Source organism: Dermochelys coriacea, chromosome 7 (assembly GCF_009764565.3).
Source record: "Dermochelys coriacea isolate rDerCor1 chromosome 7, rDerCor1.pri.v4, whole genome shotgun sequence".
In the NCBI taxonomy this organism is placed as follows: domain Eukaryota; kingdom Metazoa; phylum Chordata; order Testudines; family Dermochelyidae; genus Dermochelys; species Dermochelys coriacea.
The window spans coordinates 56,763,397-56,783,285 of NC_050074.1; the positions used below are offsets into that span (position 1 = coordinate 56,763,397).

General features: G+C 40.1%; 1 protein-coding gene across 2 annotated transcripts in view; it reads left to right on the forward strand.

Annotated features, from left to right (window-relative positions):
• The window catches only part of TM9SF3 (transmembrane 9 superfamily member 3), an 87,441-nt gene that overhangs the window by 59,845 nt on the left and 7,707 nt on the right, over positions 1-19,889 (forward strand). For both annotated transcript variants that reach the window (XM_038409629.2, XM_043519958.1), the window contains exons 10-14: positions 11,317-11,456; positions 15,891-15,959; positions 16,090-16,236; positions 16,728-16,811; positions 17,540-17,616. In XM_038409629.2, the coding sequence (XP_038265557.1) occupies positions 11,317-11,456; positions 15,891-15,959; positions 16,090-16,236; positions 16,728-16,811; positions 17,540-17,616 (517 nt within the window). The remainder of the gene's footprint in view (positions 1-11,316; positions 11,457-15,890; positions 15,960-16,089; positions 16,237-16,727; positions 16,812-17,539; positions 17,617-19,889) is intronic.

Sequence of the window (19,889 nt, forward strand, 5' to 3'; positions counted from 1 at the left end):
CCAAATGTGTGGCATTTGTTACCTTGTAAAAAAAGCCCCGGTTATAGCTGAATCCTTGGAATAAAAGTGGGAGATGGTGACCTGTTTATTTCTAAAGACTGATGTAGGCCACTTATAAGCCAAGGTACAACACAAAGCCAATCCAGTTGAAAGCCACTTTTAAGCCATAATGGTTTAGTAAAAGAATCTATACAATCAGATTAGAATTCCCGTAGTGTTTTGACTTGGGGTATGGCTCTCTTCTCATTCCAAAGGCCTCCTTATGGTCAAACTGTGTACTTTTATGTCTTGATTTTTAAAGTTTAAAGATGATTAATCTAAAATCTGATTCATCATAGTAACTTTTCCTCTTTGCAAAGGCTTCCCTCAGAACCTTTTTATTTATTTATTTTATTTTTAAAAGGAAAGAAAGTTTTTGCACTTACAACCAGCTCTGAAATAACCCTTTGTGATAATGTAAGAAAAAGGATTTGGTCATGGATAGAGTTCATGTTCCAACTGCCAAGGCATAATTATAAATTTGTAAAAGAAAATTTTGGGGAATGTGCAGTATGAAAAATGTCTTCTAATGTTTTAGCACGTGATGCAACAGCAGCTTATATTTAGACCAGTAGTGTGCAACCTGCGGTCCATGGGCTGTCAGGGTAATGGGCTGTCAGGGTAATACACTGTCAGGCCATGAGACAGTTTGTTTACATTGACCCTCCGCAGGCAGTGGCCACAGTTTGCCATTCCAAGCAAGTAGGAGCAGCGGGAAGCTGCATGGACTGCAGGGATGTACTTTAAATTGCGTTTTCAAAAATCAATGTGAAGGTGAAGAATGGAGGTTGCAAAAATTGAAGAATGCCATTTAAAAGAAGCTGTTCTATTTCCCAATCAACAGGTCTTCAGGAATTTTCCATTGAGAGGGAATATATCAAGTGGCCTATCTAAAATATGGGCAATAGGGAGAATTGTATCCAAAAATTTAGAATAAGAACCTTAATATCACCTTTAACATGAAGTACTGTAGGTGGGGAGGGATAGCTCAGTGCTTTCAGCATTGGCCTGCTAAACCCAGGGTTGTGAGTTCAATCCTTGAGGGGGCCATTTAGGGATGGAGCAAAAATTGGGGATTGATCTTGCTTTGAGCAGGGGGTTGAACTAGATGACCTCCTGAGGGCCCTTCCAACCCTGATATTCTATGATTCTACTGTACTAGCCATAGGACTTAAAATAATCGATGTAATGTAAAGCTAAATGTGTTTGATTCATTCATCCATTGAACCACTTTCAATCTGAATGTCCTTTTTAAGGAGCAAGATTTAGAATTTTAATTTTTGCCATGTCAGTGTTAATCAGTTTATGCTAAAATGGAATATTGTATTGCTTTTTCTGTGCTGAGACAACAGTCATATCCAACACTGTCAAAGGTTTACAGCATTGTTCTTTGACATGTTCAAAGAGGCTGTGTTTTACTGCTGAGCAAGCATTCACAATATCACATTTCTCATTCATATTCTGATTTGGAGTTTAGAAATGCTGATGGAAGGGAATTCCACTTGCATTCAAATTTTAGTCTAGTGCTGTTCCATTCGTTTTCATTTAAGATCAGGGAAATGTCTGTGCAAAAGCAATTGAGATTGGGGTCTTCAAGGATCATGTAATGGGAGTGTAGGGTTCCTTATACACAGAGTGATTTTAATAATCTCTAGGGATTATGAATTTGAGTCATAATTACTGCATAGTGCTAAATCTCCCTTCACTTTGCACTTTTAGTAGGAGCAAATTATGGATTAGAAATGTCACCAGAACAATCAATGATCTAATGAATTTTAATCAGCTAATGGAGTTGATTTGTAGAGGGAAACAGAAGAGAGCTTAGCTTCCTCACAGTAAATACCTGTGCTCTTGTGAGCCCCTCTCGCCTTGTGCAGACGTGGCTTCTCTTGCCTCCCCCAAAATGGGCAAGCCTCCAAAAGTCTCTAGTAGCAAGCTTGCTCCTCCTTCATGAAATGAATATCCCTTTTCCCAAACTACAGTAGAGGTGAGAGGTGACACTCCTACTCCATGGTTGTCTTAAATAATCCCCCTACCTCAAATTTCTTGCTAGGTCTACTCTTCCTTGTTATGTATTGCAAATCTGGAGAAAACATAATTTGGATGGTCCTGGAAGAACACTGAGTGAAACAGGTTTAGTAAGAAATTGCAAAACTCACCCATCCTAATCTTGTATCATAAAGCTCAATCTGTCCCTCCTTTTTTGGTGATCTGCCCCAACCCCTGTATCTCTCAGGTAGCACAGTGCCAGAAACAAGAGGTAAAGCCTAGTTACTAGCTGTCTATATTAGTACCCTGCTATGGCATCTGGATTTTAGTGAGCCCTCACCTAGCTTTCCTGTTCTGAGATTGGCTGAACCTCCATAGCCATTGAAGGGTCCTTGCTTAGAGTTCACTGTAACACTGGTCCACTTTGAATCTCTCAAAGCTTCCTCTGCTACCTTGTGCATCAGCCCTATCTGGAATCTCACAGGAAACTACAGCAACAGGAAGTGGAAAGTTAATAAGATGTCCCCCTATAGCCCTAAGTAAATTTCCCTAGCTGTAGGCCTGGGATTCTATTTTTGATTCGCGTGGATATACACATGATCCTTAATCAACAGCATGGAAAGCCTTGTGTAAGGAGAGGATAAAGTTCTAGGCTCTCTTCCTGGAAAATATTTTCCATTGCCGTTCCCATCAAACTGTAATAATGAAGCTGACCAATTTTATTCCATCTTCTCAAAGCTTTTAGAAAAGGGTTTAAAGAATCCCTCTAGAGTACTTCTATTAAAGCTATGATATGTAAGGAGAGCGATAACTGTCTGATTCCTGGTAGGCTCTAAACATGTTTGGAAACTGACAGCCCAGTGTCTAACTCAGGGGTGAGCAAACTTTTTGGCCCAAGGGTCACATTGGGTGGGGAAATTGTATGCAAGACCATGAATGTAGGTCTGGAGCAGGGGGTATGGTGTACAGAAAGGGGCTCAGGGCAGGGATTTGGAGTGCAGGGTGTTGGGGGCTCAGGGCAGGGGTTGGGGTGCGGCAGGGGGCTCAAGGCAGGGGGTATAGTTTGCCCTCCCTTGGTCTAACTCTGTTTGTAGCAGTAACAATGGGGGATGTTTTTATTTTTCAATCTTCCTAATTTTTTATTGTACTTTGAGAGGGTCTGGGATTCTCTTGATGCTGTAAGATACTTTGACTTATTTTATAATTTTCCTGTGCACTCGTGCGCCAATCAGTCGCATCATATACATGTCTGTTTTTTATTTTCATTGGAAGACATTGGGTCTGGTCTGGTCCTTTCTCTATCTGTGTTACTCTTACGTTTCTGTTAAAATTATCTTGTGTTAATAAATTTATTTCCTATTGATTTGTTTGTTCAATCTGTCGTATTGTTTATGAATAACGTGTATTTTGGTCAGGAAATACTTCTTGAAATATAAAGTTAAACTATTTCTGTTGTGGGAAATTGCATTGTTGTCGCTGCTGTTTTTTTCCCCTTGCTTCTTATAGACGGGATAGGGTTGGTGAATAGATTTACCGACAGGGTTCTTGTGGCTAGAGATTCTTAACAAGGGCTGACATAGGTTAGAACCACAGACGTTCAGAGCAAAATATTTTGACATGGAGAATTGTATTTTTCAGGATTACCATGAACTTTCCCTTATAGTAAGGGACTGGGATGAGGATAAGCTGGAGGGGCTACAGGCAGAAAGGTCTGTAACCTCTAGAATACACACCCCTAAGCATCTGGAATAGACCCCAGTATTCTGGAGTCTCAGTTCCTCTGCAAATAACTGTGAGACTCAATTGCAAAATGTCTCTTCCTCTAATGGTGGTTTCACGTACAGGATGACAACCTACTACTGCACTCAGTTAATATTAGCTCAGGTGGCAGATTGTTGTGCTGTGGATCTAAAATTGATGTTCCAATTTGATGTTCTGTGTTGGCGTCAGTATAATTCCACATTAGGGGATTTCTGTTTTTACTTTTTAAAAACCTAAAAACATTAAAAGAAATTTAAGGGTGCAATGTCAAGCTCTTAGGGGGTTAGGAAGTGCCAGAATTAAAAGTGCCTGTACAACCTTAATTTGGCCCCTTGTATGAATGCATTACATTATGATAGTCTTTAATTATATGACCACGTACTATATGTTCCATGTATGATGGTAGTATGATAGTATGATCACATACTATATTATGAATCAGGGTTGTGTAGTGAATGAGGCTGTTATTTATAGAACCCCTACTTCACTTGTTGCAGAAGTTGGAAATTGTGTAGTAACTGAAGGAAGGGATTACAGGAAGAGGGTAGTCTTGTGGTTTAGGTAGCTGAATGCTATCCTGGAGGACAGGATTCTATCCCTGCCTCTACTACAGAGTTCCTATGTCTTGCTGGGCAAGTCACGTGAATCTGACTTTCACAGGTAGCCACTGTGTTCCCATTTTCAGAGCTCCCAACTGAAGGCATCTGAAGTCTGGTTTACAGATGTGCGAAGCACTCACAACTAGAGCTGTGAAGAATTGATTTTTTTGGTTTGCTCGCCACCACCACCAGTGGTTTTGTGAATGGTGCCTAAGTCCCCGTGTGAGTTAGTCTTTGGCCACAGCCACATGTGGTAGTATTCACTGAGCACTGTCCATTCTGTGCCCTGAATGAACCAGAAGTCCTGTGCAAAAAAATAGTGTGTGATCTTGTAATTAAAGACTGAATCATAATGCTTACATAAAAGGGGGCTAGATTAACATTGCCCATGTAGTCTCAATTTTGGTATTTTCTGACTTCTGAGTGCTTTACATTGCAACCTTAATGTTCTCTTAAGGTAGTTATTTGTATGTAATAACATGTAACTTAGATTCCTTTTGCTCAGTTTTGTCCTGATATAGCTCATGTAATACCCTTAAGTACTCTGAACTGCGTAGATTTTAAGCTCTTCATCTTTGATACGGGTTTGTACAGCACCTAGCACAATGGGATCCTGGTCCATGTATCAGGCTCCAAGATGGCACTGCAAGACAAATAATGAGTAAAATTATGCAGGCTTGGTCTAGACTAGGAAGAAGGTTCCTTTTTCATCAAGCTAGCTTAACTCAATTTGAAAATCCCACTTACTACCAATGTGGACATACTGTAATAGTTTTAGCTCAACATTTAGCACATCAAGTTGTGATCGAGGCAGGATTCCAGGTAACAATATTATTTATATGCTAAAAACATTTTAGTTTTGGTGCCACTGACTCTTACTGTTCTGTATATTAACTCTTCATTTGTCCAGATTTTAAGTGTGTGAACCTGCATTGCTGTAAAAAATTCAGTGTCCTCTATATACCCTCCCTCATGGTGGGGGAGTCACGTGATCGCTGGTGTGTAGCATTGGTATCTGACAGTTCAAGCCTCTTCTTCTTCATTGACAGTTATTACGTTCATCCCTTCTGCATTCGGCAGTCAGGACAACAGTCTGCCAGGGGCAATTTAATATTTATTATGCTCATAAAAATTTTAATTATGACCTTTGAATGAAGTTTAAGCTACAGTTGTTAGAAAATGTGAAGCCTATGGAGCTAGTACATAAATTATGTCCCTCTTGACAATGTCTTTTCAAATATGAAATATTAAATGGTACACATTTAGCTGAGGACAATATAATAGTGAATTCCCCCTAAAAAAAAAAAAAAAAATTACAAATAAAGCAGGCTGCTGTTACAGCAGAGCTCTCCTACAGCAACTGAAACCAGGAGAATAAGTCAAAATGCTGATATTTAAATAATGGATATTTTTAGCTGAAGAAAATACAGCAGTAAAAGTAAAATTGAGAAATTGAACTAACTAGGGTATTTTAAATAGAAATAAATTGTCAAATTTTAGTCAGTACTGAGTTTTCTGCCTGGAAAGCAGGATTTGCAGTTACAGTAAAGTATATATATTGATTAAAATTGTCTTTTGAATTTCCCATAGTTGCCTGTAATAAAACATACTTTGCTTGAATTAATTTTTAAGGCTAATTCTGTTATCAGATCATTCAGAAGCATATCACTGCATACCTGCAAAATTACTTACTGTTTAAGTGATAGCTAAGCAAAGTAGCCGCTATTCAAGTGTGTGTCACTGTGCATCCACTGTAGGTGAGCATGTGCGCAAGATCAGTTGTTTCTTTTCTTGGCTAGCAGTGTGCTCCCGTGCCAGGGCATAAAGGACAGAGCAGCTGCATCACTTAGTTTACTCTCTCCACCCATGACAGGGAGGCAGAACCCAGTGAGTGTCCGACCCACTACTGCTATTGATCTTAAAATCACATCCATTTCCAGACTTTCAGGGGAGAAATTTATCTTCACCTTCATGTCTGTACTTTTCTTTAATTTGGATGTTCCTAAAAAAGTCCCACTCTGTGTAGAAGGGTTAGGTACACTGTGCCTGCTGCTATGCCAATTTTCAAATCCCATGTGTTTTAATCCTGCCTGACCTATGATGGCCTTCTCACCCGGTCAGAGGGCTTAGTCACTGTTTGGAGGAGAGTCACATTCCCATTGTGTATAATATCCACTCAAGGAGTGGAAGTCAAGGGATGCCTAGCTGAAACTGCATCTGCCTGAATAATCAGTGCATTCTACCCTGGACCTGGAGGAGACTACTGCCTCCAAAGAATAAGAAGGGTCACCTTCAGCAAGTTCTCGCTTAAGCAGACAGCAAACCCCAGTGTCAAGCACTGTCAGGAAAGAAAACACCATCCAAATCTGCATTAGCTACATTGACACTGACAGCCTCAGCACAGGAACCAGGGACTTCTGTCACTACACTGGTGCCTACTGATACGGCACTAGTCTCAACATCAGCACTCCCAACATTGACAACTTTAGCATTGGAGCCAGAACTGGTGCCCCAGTGTAAGGGTGAGACCAAAAGGCACAGCCAAATGGAGCTCAGACATGACTCCCAGTGCTGGGACAAACAATCCCTGAAGGAGGAGGAGGAGGAACAGCACTCTTCCAAAGAGTGCCTGAAGTCTTCTACTGAAGTAGAAATGATGTTCGGCAAACCAGCACCAGCACTGACCACTGTGCCAATTTCAGGCTTAGTTTATGCCCTTATGGTTTCACCTAGATCCTTTCCAGAGACTTCTTCAGCATATTGCCACATAGCACCACCATTCCAAAAGTACTATTCTTTGGTCACGCCTTCTCCCAGATGTCAAGCAGGAATGCCTTTCCTCTACCTTTTAAAAGAGCAACCTGAGAGCTGGTTCTGTGCACCCCTTTCTCACAAGATGCTGACCCAGCGGAAGTGTGAATGGTAATGGACCGACCAGCACATCTGGGTCAGTACCATTTAACGTGCCAAGCTGGCCATACTGGTCTTACTGGGGACCATTATCTCAAGTATCCCAAAGCAGATCTTCCTGCAGATCCAGGAGGAGGTCAGGCTCCCTGGTGACATCACTTCCTAGGCCACTGGTCACTCAGGAGCTGGATGTAGCCGAAGAACATCCCCAGTTTCCAACAAAAGAAAAGTTATCATCGCCTGATGAGGTAGCTGCACAAACCCCTGCCTTGGTGGGTGACTATTGTAAGCCCTTTCAGGCTCTCCTGGTTTGCATTGTGGGGACTGTGGACATAGAGATGGTTATGTAGGAGAGTTCTCAAATGTATTGTATCCTGACTCCATCGGCCCCAGTCAAAATTGCTCTTCCTATTAATGAAACCATATTAGGGCTGGCCAAGAGTCTGTGGCCAGCACCAGTCCTTGCCCAAATGGGTGGAAGAACACTATCAAGTGTCCCTGAATAATTTTAAGAACTTTATTCCCCCCTGAGCCCAGCTTCTTTAGTAGCTGTAGCAGTGCAGGAGAAATTGAAATCAACAAGAGGTACACCCGGGGATATGGACCCCCCAAAGTTAGAATGTTTCAGGCACAAAATCTACTTTTTGGTTTCACTGCAACTCTGGGTGGCTATCAGGCAATGCTTGCCAAGTATAATTTCCTAATATAGGGCAGGGTGACTCATAATGTTCTGTGGCACAGAACAGGAAAGAGATAAGGAAGATTATTAAAGAAGGTCAGATAGTTACCAGAAGAGTCCACAGGCAGTCATGGGTGCTTCTGACATGGCTGCGACCATGAAACAAGGATCAGGATATTAGCCACTGGACTACCGAGAGGTCCAAGATATCACCCAGCACACCTCCAACTCAAAGGGATGGAGATCTTCAATATTAGGGCTGATGCAGTGTTCCACTCCTTAAGACTTGAGGGCTACCTTGAGGTCACGAGAGATTTATACACTAACCCCTTATGGAAAGCCCTACAAATATCAGCCCCAGCAGAGGCAGCTGGCTTACCCTTACTCCCAGGCAGACATACAGATTAGCCATAGTAGAAAAGGCCACAGTACCAGAGGAGACCTCTTCTGCCTCCTCTATCACATACGGTACCCAGTTAGCCGATTTGATGGAAGTGTCAGGAGCCACATCAGAGCTAATCGGGAGCCACCTTGCCTTATTCCACAGGTCCAGTTGGTTCAATATAATCTTGGGTGAATGGATGCTGATATAGTTACTGGCTATCCCATCTACTTCCACAGCCTACCTTTCTCAACCCCCTTCCCCATCCCTTTTCAGGGGCCCTTTTCATGAGAGCCTGTTACAAAAAGTGGCCTTGTTGCTTCATCTAGGAGCTGTAGAAGAGTGTCCAGAAGAAAACGGGGGAAAAGTCTTCTGTTTGCAGTACTACTTTATCCCAAAGAAAGGTAATCTTTGTCCTATCCTAGACCCTGAGACAAACATACATAGGCTGCCTCAGATTCAGGATGATGACTCTTGCCTCTATCGTTCCATCTCTTCAGATTCAAGACTGCTTAAGGGCTCTCAGCTTATAAGATGCAATTTTCTGCATAGCCATCTATCTGGCAGTGCCTGAAATTCACAGTGTGATCGGGTCATTCCTAGTACAAGATACTGCCATTCGTACCCTCTACAGCATTGCAGGTCTTCATGAAATGCCGGATGGTGGTAGTGGCCCATCTTAGAAGACAAAAGATTCACATCTATCACTTAGATGACTGGCTGATCAGAGACGGGTGACAGTGGGAGACAGCAGCGAGTCTGGAATGTGCTATCAGTTTGGCCAGAAGATCTTTAGGCACTTGTGACTGAAGCTCCCCTATATTAAGACAAAAGTGGTCCTAAGGCCTTATCCAAAACTGATTTCCCAGGTCTCAGAATTTAATCTGAACTAATTTACTAATCTGCTTCCTTATAGCCACACTGGCACTGAGAGAAAAGAAATTGTGTGCAGGACTCTGCTTTAATACATTGACAGGACTAAGCCAATTACACTGTTACCCAATCTATTCCTGGCTATGGCTGTGAGTTCTAAAGGTCAAGTTATTGCATCTCCAACTGAATAGTCTCACTCCACTAGAGCTCAAGTGACCTCTTCAGACAAATGCTAGTGTCTGAGATCTTCAAGGTGGAGTTATCCGCTGACCTTTGTCAAATTGTGTCTTGGCCTTAGCTGCTAGGTCAGGTGCCAAGTTCAGGAGAGCAGTACTTCTGCTGGATTAGTCAAACGGTGAAACACCTCATTCCCAATGTTCAAGGGGATACCGCTTGCCAGTCAGCTGCAGTTGGCTCTACACTAACACATACTCAAAGAACCAGTTAGCATAGGGTGATCCTTCTTTAAGATGATGTCAATGGGGATCTGTGACAGGGTGCTGGGCAAAGGGTTGCTGATTCAGCCCTCTGTCATGCCAGCTCCCATTTAAGGGAATAAATTAGAGCTGGCTGGAGATAACCTGGCCCTAATTGGGGAAGCAGAGACAGCTGCCACCTAATTAGCCTGGGGTTGTATAAAAGTCTCAGGGGAAGGAAGCTGGGGAAGAGCAGAAAGAAAGGGAAAAGGCAGGGAGTGGAAGCAGGGAGGTAGCTCTTCCCTTCCTCCTGACTGCAAATGGTGAAGGACCAACTGTACATGGTGAAATGGTGGTGGGAACAAGCCTGTAAATAAACTGCATCTGTGGTTACTAACCCCAGGGTCTCAGAGTGACTCAGCAGAGGCAGGAGCCAAGGAGGTCCTGCCATGCTCTGCTACAGGATCCCACAACATCCCTGACCCAATCCCTGCTGTTTGGAGTTCTCAGCTACCATGGGCTTTGAATTGCAAGGGAACTGAGGGAACGCCACCTTTTATGTCCAAACACGAGGAAGCATGGGTGCATGCACGACCCCAACGGACATGGGTATTCAAACAAAGAAATCTGATCTTGTGCACTTGCATCTACAGTGAGATTCATACTGATAACATCTTGAAGAACCACAATTACTATAGTGCAAGTAATCATTGTCTTTTTACTCAGAAGTATCCGAGAATGTTATTGAATAATATTTCCAAGTAGTTTCATATTCAAGAGTTACATGATTAGGGAACATCTTGCTGAGTATTTATAATTCCTTTTTTTATTACAAATGTCGTTGACTTTCATGAGCAGAAAAAAAATTGCTTATCGTATATAGAACTGGAGATGGTTCACTCTAAAGTCTTCTGAGGCACACTTCATTGGAATGAGGCAGAATAAAGGGCATGATTTTTCTTCACTGTGTGTATGCAGTTGTGCACCAATTTGTACATATATTTATTGTTTGTAAAGTGGGTAACTGAACATGCAAATAGTCAGTCACCTGTCTGACCATTTGTATGTATAGTTCAGAAAATCTGGTCCCAAGTGTCAATTTGAACAGTGTGATATGGCTTCAACATTGTGTGTTTGGCTTTTTTGGAAGACATTTATGGATCAAGAATATTGTAAGCGGATTTTAAATTTAACTATTTTAAACGTGGCTAGTTATCAGGTAGGTAATATCTATCAGGGTTGTACTTAACTTTTTGTAATCACAAGTTTTCTGACACTGAATTCTGATATAGCGAAGCAGAATAAAGGATCTGGGTTTCAGTTTTTCAGTGTACAAACTGAACTTCTATTTATAATGGTTAGTGTGAAGAGGCTGCTATAAATTTGTTCCAAACTCTTTACAAACATAGCAGAAGCTGGTTAATATTTTCAGACAGATACAGTTTTATTAGAGTACATTTTTCTTTTAGTGCCTTCTGTTAGATTTGCCAGGGAATAAAATACAAATGTTGCATCTCAACAGTCAAAGTAGTTTGGATGTTGGCTAGTGTTTTATAACTAGGAGTGTGATTCAGCATTGGTACAACATGCACATTTGTGCCTCGTTACTTTAGGTGTCTTTTTCTTTTCTTTTCTGTGATCTCATACCCCTGTTTGTTGAATTTACAGGTGGCAGTATGCTGTATCTGTTTCTTTGTTATTCTTCCATTGAACCTTGTTGGTACAATTCTTGGCCGAAATCTGTCGGGCCAGCCCAACTTTCCTTGTCGTGTCAATGCTGTGCCTCGTCCAATACCGGAGAAAAAATGGTAAAAAGAAGTGCTTATACATGGTATATTCACTCAAACGTAAATGTGTTTAAAAATTATTTTTGAGGTATTGGGATCATTCTAAATTCTAGAGTAGTCTTTAAATTTATTTTTAGTTCAAGGCGTGTGTGCAGGAAAAAGCTTCTCGGGAAGCTGATTTAAGTTTCTGCATTAAAGTATCTCTTTAAAGGGATTGGATGGATAAAGGTAAAAGTTTTCAATTTGAAGTCACTAGTTTGTGGTCCCATTCCCATTCCAGATAGATAGGTTTCCCCAGAAATCAAAGTCCTCACCTCAGTTAACACCTTTGACAGATTTAAGATCGAGCAGGCCCTGGAGACTGAACTAACTTCACCATTTCTCCCAGTTAGGGCCAAGAGACATTTGGAGGTTGTTGTTGGAGGCAGCTTGCATTACCACTACCTGGTTTTTTGGGTGAAAGGAATCTCTAGGCTATCAGGTTGATATTGTTCATGAACATTACTTTTTGATGTGAATATAAAAGCATCTTTATTTCCAAAAACTACACTTTTTTAGTTTGTAGCATGCATACCATGAATACAATCTCCTTGCCCTGTTAGTGAGGAGGAGAGAAGCTGTGGAAATAAAACTATTCTCAAAGGATGGGTTTTATTGATTTTTATTTCTCTCAGAAGAGTGGAGTAGTAAAAATGAAGGGGATGGTGGAATGTGTTACACCCACAATCTCCAGGAAATGCAGTGTCTTGAGTTAATGGTATGTTTCTCAGTTGAGAAGGTGAGGTTTGATTTATACTGCAGCCCATATCTTAGAGAGCTGATGGATTTTTCTGGATCAGGATGAGAAAAAGAAGATAATTTTAATGAAGGTAAAATTGTGGGGCCATCAACTTAGACAAGTCTCCCTATAAATAATGAAGGAAGCAGCAAATTAAATCACTAAATTACCTCTCTAGTTAAACTCAGTATCTGTGTGGGTAATATGAAGGGGTCACCTCTGGTAAGTGACAGTAACATCTGCAGATGGTGAATATTCATTTTATTCATAAGCTCGTGGCATATAGTCTCTATTGCATTACAAAATTCCAAAAATTCTGAACTAGATAACCATTTCTCTGTAAAATATTTTTCTCATAAGTATTGGTTACACAGATGCTATAATCACTGTCTCTTGCAAGACTTTTGTGGAAGTTTGGGTTTAAACATGTGAATTACATTGTTACTTGTAAGTGCAGTTAATATATATTTCAGTATGGGCCTGTCAAATGTTGAGTTTAGGCTATTAATGAGGAAAATATTAGGGCTGTTGATTAATCACAGCTAACGCACACAATTAACTCAAAAATGAATCACGATTAAGAATATTAATAGCGATTAATCACAGTTTTAATCTCATTGTTAAACAATAGAATACAAATTGAAATGTATTAAATATTTTGGAGGTTTTTCTACATTTTCAAATATATTGATTTTAGTTACAGCACAGAATACAAAGTATACAGTGCTCACTTGATATTATTTTTTATTACAAATATTTGCACTGTTAAAATGATAAATGAAACAATCTCATACAAGTACTGTAGTGCAATCTCTTTATTTTGAAAGTGCAACTTAAAATGTAGTTTTTTTTGTTACATAACTGCACTCAAAAACAAAACAATGCAAAACTTTAGAACCTATAAGTCCATTCAGTCCTACTTCTCATTCAGCCAATCGTTCAGACAAACAAGTATGTTTACATTTATGGGAGATAACGCTACCCACTTCTTATTTACAGTGTCACCAGAAAGTGAGAACAGGCGTTCGCATGGGACTTTTGTAGCCGGCATTGCAAGGTATTTACGTGCCAGATATGCCAAACATTCCTATGCCCCTTCACGCTTCGGCCACCATTCCAGAGGATATGCTTCCATGCTGATGATGCTCCTTGTTAAAATAATGCGTTAATGAAATTTGTAACTGAAATCCTTGGGGGAGAATTGTATGTGTCTGGCTCTATTTTACCCACGTTCTGCCATATATTTCATGTTATAGTAGTCTTGGATGATGACTCGGCACATGTTCTTCATTGTAAGAACACTTCCGCAGCAGGTTTGACAAAACGCAAAGAAGATTTTTAAAGCTAGCTACAGCACTCGACCCAAGGTTTAAGAATCTGAAGTGCTTTCCAAAATCTGAGAGGGACGAGTTGTGGAGCATGCTTTCAGAAGTCTTAAAAGAGCAACACTCCGATGTGGAAACTACAGAACCTAAACCACCAAAAAAGAAAATCAACCTTCTGCTGGTGACATCTGACTCAGATAATGAAAATGAACGGTCTGCGCTGCTTTGGGTTATCGAGCAGAACCCGTCATCAGCATGGATGCATGTCCTCTGGAATGGTGGTTGAAGCATGAAGGGACATATGAATCTTTAGCGCATCTGGCATGTAAATATCTTGTGATGCTGGCTACAACAGTGCCGTGCGAATGCTTGTTCTCACTTTCAGGTGACATTGTGAACAAGAAGCAGTCAGCATTATCTCCTGGAAATGTAAACAAACTTGTTTGAGCGACTGGCTGAACAAGAAATAGGTCTGGGTGGACTTGTAGGCTCTAAAGTTTTCCATTGTTTTATTTTTGAATGCTGTTCTTTTTTGTACATAATTCTGCATTTGTAAGTTTAACTTTCATGATAAAGAGATTGCACTACAGAACTTGTATTAGGTGAATTGAAAAATTTCTTTTTTTACAGTGCAAATAATTGTAATAAATATAAAGTGAGCAGTGTACACTTTGTATTCTGTGTAGTAATTGAAATCAATATATTTGAAAATGTAGAAAATATCCAAAAATATTTAAATAAATGGCATTCTCTTATTAACAGTGCATTAATTCCACGATTAATCGCTATTAATTTTTTTTAATCTCTTCACAAAAAAAAAAGCTATAGATATATAGCTAAAAATAGGTTAGATAAATCCCTGTCAGAGATGGCCCAGGTACGCTTAATCCTACTTCAGCATGGGGAGATAGACTAGAAGCCCTCTCAGGATCCCTTTCAGCCCGACATTTCAATTTTGATGATAAACGAACGGCCCTCGCTACCCCAGTCTTGAAAATGAAGCACATTTTCTTTGTGCAATAGTAATACTTGTGTGTAGACATTGAGATGGTGCTACACAATGAATGACGCCTCACAATGCCCCTGTGAAGAAGGCATTCTCATATTAGGGATGGGGAAAGTGTTCCTATAGCTGAGTTTCTTAAATATATAGATAACTTACACTTGGAGAGACAAGGTGAATGAGGTAATACCTTTTATTGGACCAGCTTCTATTGGTGAGAGACAAACTTTAGAGCCACACAGAACTCCTCTTCAGGTCTGTGAAAGGTACTCTGGTCTTGTCTACACTGCCACTTAACAGCGCTGAAACTTAACTCCCCCCCCCCCCCCCCCCGAGCGATGCAAGTTTCAGCGCTGTAAAGTGGCAGCGTAGACAGTGCACTAGACAGTGCACCAGCACTGGGAGCTGCTCCCCTCATAGGGGGTGGCTGCGACTACACAGCCACGTTAAAGTGCTGCAAGGGCTGGTGGCCGTACTCTGAGGCCACCAAAAAAATTGTTCTGAGAACTTCTGCCTTAGAATATGTGCTATTTATGCTGAACAATCTTTTTCACCTTGCATTTAGCTGTGATGCTCGGTTGGAGTACTTTTCCCAGACCTGAAATATTTCTCTCACCAACAGAAGTTGGTCCAATAAGATATTACCTCATCCACCTTGTCTCTGTAATGTCCTAGGACCAACACATCTACAACTACACTGCATACAATGATGGTAGATAGCACTTTCCATTTCCGAATTATTTTTACATACATTACATCACAGGGATTTTGTGGGGCTCTGTTACATAGGTAAGTATTATGGGTAAGGTTTTTTTAAAAAACAAGAGGTTGTAGGCTCCTAACTAAGAGGTCATATGCTCAAAAGCAGTGAGGTCCCATTGACTTCATTTGGAGCTGCTGGGGTGCTTTGTAGCAGCCGTGTTAGTCTGTATTCGCAAAAAGAAAAGGCGTACTTGTGGCACCTTAGAGACTAACAAATTTACCAATTCACGAAAGCTTATGCTCTAATAAATTTGTTAGTCTCTGGGGTGCTTTGTCCTCTTAGGGCCTGACCCAACTTAAGTGAATGGCGTTCAGTACGTAGACTTCCCATCAGGCATGAAGACTGACAGGAGTCTTTTGCAAGTTTTAAAAATCTAAGATTATTTTCTTTTTAAATATTTTTATTTTCTTTTTTCTCCGTGGGTCTAGAGGGACTGATGCGGAGAGTTTGAATGGGTGCCTTTAATATGTCTCTTTTGGGTTTTATTAAGTGTTCCACTCTTTGTCTTGGATATCTTTATTAATGAAATATAAAACTCTAAAATTATCTAATATCAACATTGATTGCTATTTCCGTTATTTTGCAGGTTCATGGAACCAGCTGTTATAGTTTGCCTAGGTGGAATTCTCCCTTTCGGATCAATTTTCATTGAAATGTGAGGGGTTTTTTGCATGGAATTAAGTTAACAATTGCTTAGTAAATATATTATGCCTGATCAGTTGAAACTGCTAAAAAGGTGTAGTTATGATATAATAAAGTTGCCTATTTCATTCAATTCTACTTAGGTATTTTATTTTCACTTCATTCTGGGCTTACAAGATCTACTATGTTTATGGCTTCATGATGTTGGTGCTGGTTATCCTCTGCATTGTGACAGTCTGTGTGACCATTGTATGTACGTACTTCCTGCTAAATGCAGAGGATTATAGGTGGTAAGTACCATTTTTGTTCATAAATATCCTAATAGTGTACTATCTCAGAATCATAATACAGATTTGCAAGAGCTTTTCCGTATTGAAATAAAGTTTTTCTAAACACACATGGATTTTTTTTTTAAATTACTCTATCAAGCAAAGGCTGACATTAGAGTATGAATTATTTGCAGTGCTGTTGTAGCTGTGTTTGGTCTCAGGATAACAGAGAAAATGTAAGTAAGGTAAGTTCATGTATAGTAAGAGCATGTTGATTACACTCTCAAACTGTGTAATGTAAAAAATATACATAAGACAGAAGCTAATCAGTATTTGGTATTACTGACAAATAATTTCCTGGAAGTCTGCTTTTCACATGAAGCACAACAAGTTTAGACAACTAGATTTTTTTTTTCTACTGCAGATTTTTCCTGTACCTTATGTTTCGTTGGTGAAACTTATTTTGTTTGCTCCATATCTAGTGGTGTGACAGACTTGTATGTGTTTTTCAGGCAATGGACGAGCTTTCTTTCTGCTGCATCAACTGCAATCTATGTTTACATGTATTCCTTTTACTACTACTTTTTCAAAACAAAGTAAGTGGTGGTTGTATCTTGTACTTCATAGGTCAGCATTTAGTAAACCAAACATTTGACCTAAAGAATTAAAAATAAGCTTACTTTAGAGTAACTGGTATATTGAGAAACTACAAAAAAATCACCTAAGAACATAGGGACAGCCATACTGGGTCAAATCAAAGGTCCATCTAGCCCAGTTTCCTGTCTTCCAACAGTGGCCAATGTCAAATGCTTCAGAGGGGATGAATAGAACAAGTAATCATCAAGTGATCCATTCCCTGTCGCCCATTCCCAGCTTCTGGCAAATGGAGGTTAGGGACACCATCCAGGCCCATCCTGGCTAATAGCCATTGATGGACCTATCCTCCATGAATTTATGTAATTCTTTTTTGAACCCTGTTATTGTATTGGCCTTCACAACATCCTCTAGCAAAGAGTTCCTCAGGTTGACTATGCATTGTGTGAAGAAATACTTCCTTTTGTTTGTTTTAAACCTGCTGCCTATTCTTGTATTATGAGAAGGAGTAAATAATATTTCCTTATTTACTTTCTCCACCCCAGTCATGATTTTATAGACCTCTATCATATCACCCCTTAGTCGTCTCTCTTCCAATCTGAAAAGTCCCAATTTTATTAATCTCTCCTCATACAGAAGCCGTTCCATACCCCTAATCATTTTTGTTGCCCTTTTCTGAACCTATACTTGTGGTATAAATTACTATCTTTTTTTTTTTTTTTCTTTCCAGAATGTATGGCTTGTTTCAAACATCATTTTACTTTGGTTATATGGCGGTATTTAGCACAGCCTTGGGGATAATGTGTGGTAAGTCCAGAATATACTCAAATCTGCTTTGTGTATATCATAAATTCACAGCTGTCTCTTTTCAAAATGCTTTGTAAATAATTTCATTTCTGTATGTATCATTAAGGAAAACATACTATCCTTGAAAATAATGTTCCAATTTTCTGGCTTATACGCTTGGTTTTTCATTTTATACCAGCCTAGTAGAACCAGGTTTGTGTGAACTGCTTTTTCAAAAGTGAAGACATATCTTTTATATGCTATGCAGAAAACAAGACATCACTCTGCAGGTCTGAAAGAATAAAATACTGTAATCAGAGGTTGATTTTCCAACACACCTGAGCTCTGTGCAATGAATTCCATATTAACTAGAGTCCTTTACCTTTTCTGTTTGAGTTTAATCCTTTAGCACTCAGAGGGGGAGCTAGATTTCCAGGCTTCCATTTAAACTGTGCCTTGAAACTGAACTTTTTATTTTTGAAATTTGAAAATGGAAGCCCTTAGTTCAGGAGTGGTCAGTTGAACAAGTACTTCTCATTCTATTCACTGCTGACATCCTCTCCCAGTACTACGCTGAGGATATGGGCCCCAAGGATTGGTGGAGCAGGCACTGAGTAAGGAAGATTCTTGAATTTCCATCCAGCAGTGAAATGCCTGAGCCTCATGCTGTAATGCAAAGGTTATAAAAAAAGGGCTATGGCTCCTGACCACCGCCTTTTTTACCACTTGACTGCTTAGAGTGCTTGTAACAGTCTGGTTCACACAGGACCTAAACTCTTCTGTAGTTTTTGGGGGTTTACGGTAGTTAGGTTAGTCATTAACCTATACTATAACAAAGTGTAAAAAAAAACTTTAATTCCAAGGCTGTGGCATACAACAGATCAGGATTTAATCACTGTGATGCAGCAAGAACACAGTGCTAGTAGCTGGTCACTACTATTTGCCATGAGGAAGTACATTTGCCAGATCATCTGTTTGGCCTAGGCCATCATCTCCAGCCATGGTTCTTACAGACAGGAAAGAGGACTAGAGCTAACCATGGTAGAGAAGTCTTCACTCTTCCCAGGAATTGTAGTCCAAGACCCAAACAGTTCTGGGGCAATAAGTACAATAGGGCACTTCGCTTGACAGGAGATAAACTGAATGGTGCTTGACCTACTTTTTGGCAAGAGAGAGCCACACAGCAATAGCCCCAAATCCCTTGGTGCCAGTAAGCCTTTGATATGTTCTCTGGGGTTAAGAGACTTATGCCAGTTCCTCCACACCAGAGATTCACTTTTTCTGAATCCGTAAGCTGTGTTCCCAGCAGTGGATAAACTGAAGTTCTATCTAAGGCTTTAAACATAAAAAGAAAAACCATTCTTCACACCCAAAAATCAGGTCGGTAGAAGGAAGGGTTCATTGGGACCCATTGTCCATCATTTGTCAATGTCTTGGTTGGCACAGAGGTATTTTCTAGAAAAGTCCTCAGAAGTGCTATCTAAAGAAGCAACTGTGAGCCCATGGCTCTGGTATTAACATTGCCCCTATGATGGGTCCATTCTCTCCACCACCCCAAAACAGGACTGTGGTTCAAATGGGGCTGCTTGTCTTGGATCAAGAAGGGATGGTTCTCTCCACTCTTACCTTTTAGCAGGCTCAAATATCCAGTGAAGGACTCATGGATGGTCTCAGCACCATCTGAGATGGCATAGGCTGCTCATTCCAGTAACTCTCAGTACCAGGGGTATCCTGAGAGTGGAGAGAATGCCAAAGAGTCCTGGTTTTTTTTTTTGGAAAGGAATGAGGAAGCAAATGTTACAAATATATTTACAAATGAGCAAAGAACACAGTGCTCTTTCATGCATTTGGTTTCACTGCCTGTTAGATGCTGTTTGAGCAGACTTTTGGATAAGAGTGTAGTAAATCATATAGAAGTTCACTTGGTGAATTTAATATATTCACCTGTTGGCTTTTTTGGTTCTTTCCCTCGCATGTTTTTGAGAGTGCAAATTGGTTCTTTCCCATTTTTGCACAATATGACTGGCTTTATTCATGCAAGCCTGGAATTATTTTACAACTCCCTACCCATGCAAATATTCCTTTGCTCCTAGTGGGAGTACTTGCATACGGGTTACTGATATCCATAAGGATTTGCAGGCTCAAGGCACTAATAGATTCAATATCCATCACTTATGCTTCATGTATATTTTTTCTACTCTTTAGAAGAGTCAAGAAGGTAATTTCATGACATTTACAAGGAAAAAGAAATGTGGTCAACTCTAAATTAAGTGCTTTTCTGACTGAAATCTCAT